The 6285-nt window shown below is 62.7% G+C and overlaps 1 protein-coding gene across 1 annotated transcript in view; it reads right to left on the bottom strand.

Annotated features, from left to right (window-relative positions):
- Positions 1–3801: 3801 nt before the first annotated feature.
- Positions 3802–6285, bottom strand: part of DOHH (deoxyhypusine hydroxylase/monooxygenase) — a 4270-nt gene continuing 1786 nt past the window's right edge. The window contains exons 3-6 of the mRNA XM_009880631.1: positions 6015–6273; positions 5572–5648; positions 5110–5347; positions 3802–4118 (exon numbers count right to left, since the gene is read on the bottom strand). Coding sequence (XP_009878933.1) covers positions 3802–4118; positions 5110–5347; positions 5572–5648; positions 6015–6273 — 891 coding nt within the window. The remainder of the gene's footprint in view (positions 4119–5109; positions 5348–5571; positions 5649–6014; positions 6274–6285) is intronic.

Here is a 6285-nt window from a genome sequence, read left to right as displayed (position 1 = left end):
ACGCGCCCATGCCCAGGGGGCAGTTCCACAAGGGACGCCGCTGTCCCCAGGCGAAGGTCAGGGTGTCTCAGCCCTGCCACCTCCCCGCGCCCACGCCTGGCTAAGGGGCAAGCGAGCAGGGCTGCGGCAGGCTCCTTTATTGGGGGGGCAGCGATAGCAGCCCCGAGATAAGCGCGTGTGCCAGTGCCAGCACCAGGCAGTGTCACCCCTGTGCCTGAGTCTGGGGTCCGCGGCTGTGCTGTGACCTGATGGCCAGGCACGGCTGCTGGGTCCCGGTGGTGGCGGGGGGGTCTCCTGCCCCTAGAAAAACCTCTTCTTGCGGGGGTCAGCAAAGGAGATGGAGCTGCGCGGAGCAGCGGTGAGTAGCCCCAGCGGGATGTCCATGCCGGGCAGGGCGCTGGTGCCTTCGCCATCTGGCTTCCTCTCTGCCAGCACCCCGTCCTCCTCCAGCCACTCCACCTCCGGCACAGTCCCCTCGGCCATCACCGCCTTCTCCTCCTCCAGTTTGGGCCCGAACGCCCAGTCTGCGGGGGCAGAGACGGAGCCATCAGCAGCCACGGTAAAGGCTGTGGGTTTGGGGAACCCCCCCTTCCCAGCCTCATAAGAAGCCCCAAACCTCGACCCTACTCTGGGCAGCACTCACCGGCAAAGTCGTGCACCAGGTCCTTGATGAGGTGCCCCACGATGGCGTAAGCCACCACCAGCACCAGAGTGGCCGCCATCACCAGGTAAAGGACATAGCGGGGCAGGCGGATGCTGTCCAGGGCAGGGGGTTTGTAGTCCACGTACAGCACCCCATCCTCCTCGGGGGGAGATTGCAGCAAGTGCCGTGGCCTCCACGTCCCCCCGGTGCCAGGGAGCGGGGTGCCCCCCACCACAACCATTGCCAGCTCCCCCTGCACCCCAGCCCAGAGCCAGCTAAGCCTCTGCTGCACAGGAGGTCACAGAGGAGAAGTGGCATCAGGGTCTGTGAGGCTCCTCAGTGCCGGCAGCTCATGGGGACAGCAGGGTCCCCATGCCCAGTGGCAGTGCCACTTGCCCTTCATGCAGTGAAGGAAGCCGCTCACCCGCTACCGCCAAAGGACGGAGCATCCGCGGGAAGGAGCTTAGCGCCTGCTAATCCGAGCACACCCCCGTCAGGCTCAGCCTGGGGGGTGACCGGCGGGCTCCAACATGGCTCAGGGTCCTCAGAATCTGCCCCTCTGGCAGCACCGCAGGTACCTCCATCCCCCTGGGACTGAGGAACCATCTGCAGCTGGAGAGCCCCCAAAGGCAGGGATGGGGAGGGACACCCCGAGACCTCCCCCCACTCCTCCAAGCTCTGAGTTAAATCCCTCCGCAGGCCACGCATCCCCTGAGCAGATGGTGTGAAATCCCAACTGCAGCGCCCTGCCCCGGAGGACACGGTGCCCTCCGAGCCGGGAGGTGATGGGCAGAGGGGACGGGTGCCACAGCCCCACGCCGTGGCAGGGGGAGTCCCACAGGGCTGCCTTTGCCGAGCAGAGCCCAGCTGCAGTGCAGTAGCCCCCAGCGAGGGGCTGTCACCTCCCTGGAGCTTCATGTTGGCCACTGCATATGGCACCCAGGTGCCCAGATTCACAGAGGAGCGCGGGGTCCAGGCATCGCCTGAAAGCACTGCCCTCTGCACTGAGAGGGTGCACGATTTCGCCTGGACCAGCAACAGCCTTGAAAAAAAACCACCAAAACTAACAACCCGAACCCTTCCCAGTGTGGGTCGGTTGGCCAGGGAGGGATGAAGGTGTCCGTGGGGTTCAGTGCCAAGTAAGGGCTCAACGCCCCGGCACACATCCCAGTTCTGCTGCACCCAGGTTGTCCCCGGCCAGATCCTGGCCACAAAAATGCCAGTTTCATTCCAATTTGGGCTTATAAGGCATTTGGGAGAGAGCAGAGGCAAACACTGGCGCAGAGAGATTTGGAAACAACCCTGCGTGGTGCGAGTGAGTCACCTGTGGAAACACTGGAGAACAGCGGGGAGCAAGGGTTGGAGCAGCCGGGGCAATAAACAGGGAGAAACACACTGGCGAACACCGGGGAAACACGCCGGCAGCACACCAGAGCCCACGTGCTGATAAGGTCCCGGTGTGGAGCTGGCAGCCACCTTACGCCGATAATGTGGCAAGGGGGAAATGACACGTCCCACTGCCCTACTCCATCGGAGGAGAGGGGCGCAGACACCCCAGAGCTTGGGGGTGCCGGCTGGGTCCTGCCCATCACCCAGGGGCTATGGAGGGTGAGGGAAGGGGGGAAACAAGCCCCGTAACAGCTGCTGATTCCAAAACAGTGTGAAAACATCAGGTCTTTGTCTCCCAATGCCTAGGAATTGAGGTTCAGTGGCCCTCATCCTTCACGTGACATGCAAGCAGCCCCATCCACAGCACTTGAGTGTGCCCGTCTCACTTCCAGTAAGCATGTACAGGCAATCGAAATTACTCATCTCCAGTAAAAACCCCTTCCATGGCATCCTGAACTGGGCTGAGGCTGGGGCTCCCCATCCCAGCTGTGCCCCCAAGTCCCAGGGCCCCAAGCCGGCCACAGCAGCAGCTTTAGGGACTAAGAGGATTGAACCCAGGAGACTTTGGTCCAGGGGAAAAGCCCCGTCAGCAGAGTGCCAGTCCCCGCGGTGCAGTGGGACCCCATCGGCCCCTCTGCTGGGTGGCAGCATGGGGGCTCCTGGGCACCCCCTGGGCCACGTCTGCTCTCCTCCCTGGGCCTGCCAGGGTTGTGGGGAGGGGGTTTTACCCCATGCCATGAGGGACCCCACCCTGTGCTCTCTCCTCCCATTACAGTTGGACTCAATGATCTTAAAAGTCCTTTCCAACCTAAATGATTCTGTTCTATGGTTCTATTAGGGCAGCCCCAGGGCTCCCCACCAGGGCCTGACCCCACAGCGCTGGGTGCACCCCACATCCAGGCAAGGGCTAAATCACTGCTCGACTCACACAGGAGCTCCCTCCACCAGCACTTCTTTCCCTGCCAGCCCCAACCCCCAGTGCCCGCACTGGGCTGCCCGGGGGTTTGGGTGTTGGGTGATGGCAGCAGACACCAGCCTCAGCCCTCCCAGGTCTGGTTAAACGCTGGGGAAAGTCCGGGCAGGCTCTGCCTCACCCTATAAGCCCTAATGGCAGTGCCGTTCCCTGCAGAAAGAAAAAACGCAGCCAAATCTTCCAAACTTTGCCATGAAACAACCCCCATCCCAGGGCAAAGGCTGCCATAAGCACATCCCTGGCCTGCCCCGACAGGAGAGGCCAAACCCACAGCAGCTTCTCTACCACAGAAGCAAGGAGGGACCCGGCTCAGCACCAGCACCAAGGGCTATTTTCGAGGCAACGCACTGCTACAGCCTACGAGAGCGAGTGCCCAAAGCCAGCTCCGGCCCCCCCAGCAAAGCTCAGGCAGGGAAAGCGGAGCTGTTTCACACCGAGCCGCCGCAGCAGCACAAGCCCAGAGCAGCCCCGGGCCCTGTGCAGCTGCGACAGGCTCCGACGTGCAGAGCGGAGCCCACCTGGTCCAAGCCCCGAGCCAGGCTGCGGGCAGACAGTGCTGATCCTGGCAGGGAAAAAGGGGCAGATCCAGGAAACAGGGGATGGCGGGGGGCAAGTAGCAGCTCAGCCTGGATTTGGAGGGAGAAGACAGCTGTAATTGTGCCAGAGAGCAAATCCAGTTCCTCCTCCACCTCCGCCGCGGCAAGGCATGGATCCATGTTGATGGAGGCGGCCACAAAAGTGTAGCCAGCGGGGGCGGGAGGCAGCACCCCCAGCCTGTACCCTCCCCAGCCAGGGCTCAGGCGGAGGCCTGCAGCTTGCACAGCCCATCAGCGTACTGGAACTGGGTGCCATTCTCATACTCATACATGTCCAGCGCCACTTCGCAGCTCTCCCGCACCACCCGCTCCTCATCGCGGGCGAAGGCACGCAGGGTCTCCAGGCAGGAGGGGCGGGCGATGGAGCCCAGGGCCTCGGCACACTCGTGGCGCACCATGGGGCTCTCGGTACGGTTGCGCAGCGCGGCCGTCAGCTGTGGGACACAGGCCTCATCCTGCATCTGGCCCAGCACGTAGCCAATCTCATGGCGGAAGAGGGCACTGCCAGTGCGCAGTCCTGCGGGGAGGAGGCGAGAGTGAGCCACCACTGCCCCCAAAGTGCACTGGGATGACGGCTGGAGCCCCCCACCCAAAAGCTGGGGAAAACCATGGGGCAGGCTGGGCCGGGGGTTAGAGCCAGTGGTTGCCACCCCAGACCCGTAGGGGCTCTTGGAGAATGGGACAAATTAACCTGCTCCCTGACCCCGCACAACCAGGGCAGCCCTGACACCGCATGCCCGCAGCCATGCCCCAGCGGTGTAGGGACGCCCTCTCGTGACAGTGGCACCCGCCCTCCTGGCAGAGCTGCCAGCACCCTGCCCTGCCCTGGGGAGCCTGCGCTGCCCACAGGCCCTGCCCCACCAGCGCAACGTGCCTGGGGCGGACTGGCAGCACAGCTACAGCCTCAAGCCCTCCTGTGCTGCGGCAAGCTTCAGTCGAACAGCTGTAGGAGGAGCTCACAGATCCCTCCATGCCTCGTCTCTCGGTGCAGACATGCTCTCAGCTCATCCCAGGTGGCTGGAGAGCTTCGTCTACATTTCTCAGGCTGGGTCCAAATGGTTCCTGGACTGTGGTCTGCCCCTTCCCCACTCAGGAGACATTCATTCCCCTCTCCAGAGCTATTCCCAAACCCCAGGACGAGGTTGGCAGGCTCTGACTTTCCAGGACGGGACAGCAGGACCCCGACACCTTGGCACCAGGTCCCACCAGGTCAGACTGGTTGGTCCCAAGTCAACATTACAGACTGTGCCCTCTTCCACCCACACCCACAGAGAAAGGGGGCCTGGAAGATGGCGAGGGGGCTGCGAAACACCAAAAAGCACCGAGCCCTTTGTGATGTGGCTCTTGCAAGCAAACAGGAGGACAGCAGCTCTAGAAAAAAAATGCATGAAGAGCCTAAGAAGAGCTCCACAGCTCCGGCAGCCCTGGATTTGGGAAGGACTAATCCCAGATTAACCCGTACAGACTAACAGCAAGGAGACTGCAGGCAGCCTCACGCTGGCCCTTACCGTCCGCCAGTGCCAGAACGGCTGCCTGGCCCCCCAGGTTTCGCAGGGCAAACATGGCCCTGTAGCGGTCAAATAGTGTGCGTGACTCATCCAGGAGGGTTTCGCGGAGTTTGGTGACGTCAGTCTCCTCGGCAGGGGGAGCAGGATCCACAGAGAGGTAGGGGCTGGCACCCGGCTCCTGCTTGTTCTCCTGCAGCCACTCCAGCCTCCTCACTGCCAGCTGACATGTTTCCGCCACCTGCAGGGATGGAGACACAGCCCTAGCTGTGGGATGGCACCATACATGGAAGGGCACCCCGGGCTTCCCGACAGCAGCTGGGCACCAGCACACAGCAGGATGCTGCTCACGGTGCCCCTGTCCATGGCCAGGGGCTGCCCAGGAGAGACCTGCCTCCCTCTCCTGGACCAGCAGCACTGCACCCCAGGGAAAATGACACTCCTTCCCACCACCAAGAGCCTCACCTCAACCACAGGATCCTCTGAATAGCGTTTCAGGATATCCAGCACATTGGGATTGCCGATAGCACCCAGGGCTTCACCTGAAAGTAGGAAGGATGTGTCAGGATGCTACCGAGGTGTCTACATGAGGATCACCCTGCTGTGTCCTCCAACGAAGCCTCACCATGCTCTGAAGTGGGGACACAGGCCTGACTCTGACCAATCCTAAATGAGCCAGCCTGGCAAATAAACAGGGCAGGAACCAGCCTGGCCAGCTGGAAGGGGAAGGCTTGGCCAACCAGTCCAGCCAGGGGACATGGTGAGGCGGTTACATGCCTCAGAAGCCATGACACCCAAGCTGGATCAGTCCATCACGAGCTGTTCGGTATGAGGGGAAGTACCCACAAGTCCCACTTGCAGGCCAGACCTTTCCCCTGCACCCACAACTGCAGGAGCTGCCATCGTACCCGCCTCGTGTCTGACCATGGGCTCCTGGCCGGTGTCCTCCAGCACCTGGACGAGCACTGGGATGGCTGCTTCATCCTGCATCTGGCCCAGGCAGTAGGCCAGCTCGTGCTTCAGCAGCGCAGAGCCGTCCTCGAAGTCCCGGCCGATCCACTCCACGGCCGCCTGGCCGTCCAGGTTGCGCAGGGTGAAGAGGGCTCGGAACCGGGCGGGCAGGGGCTGGGCCGCGTCCACCAGCGTCCGGCCGATGGCCGCCCCACCCTCCGCCGTTAC

The sequence above is a fragment of the Charadrius vociferus genome, unplaced genomic scaffold, assembly GCF_000708025.1.
Source record: "Charadrius vociferus isolate BGI_N301 unplaced genomic scaffold, ASM70802v2 scaffold702, whole genome shotgun sequence".
Lineage (NCBI taxonomy): Eukaryota > Metazoa > Chordata > Aves > Charadriiformes > Charadriidae > Charadrius > Charadrius vociferus.
The sequence above is the reverse complement of the archived record's forward strand: the minus strand, read 5'-3'. Positions and strand labels throughout refer to the sequence as shown.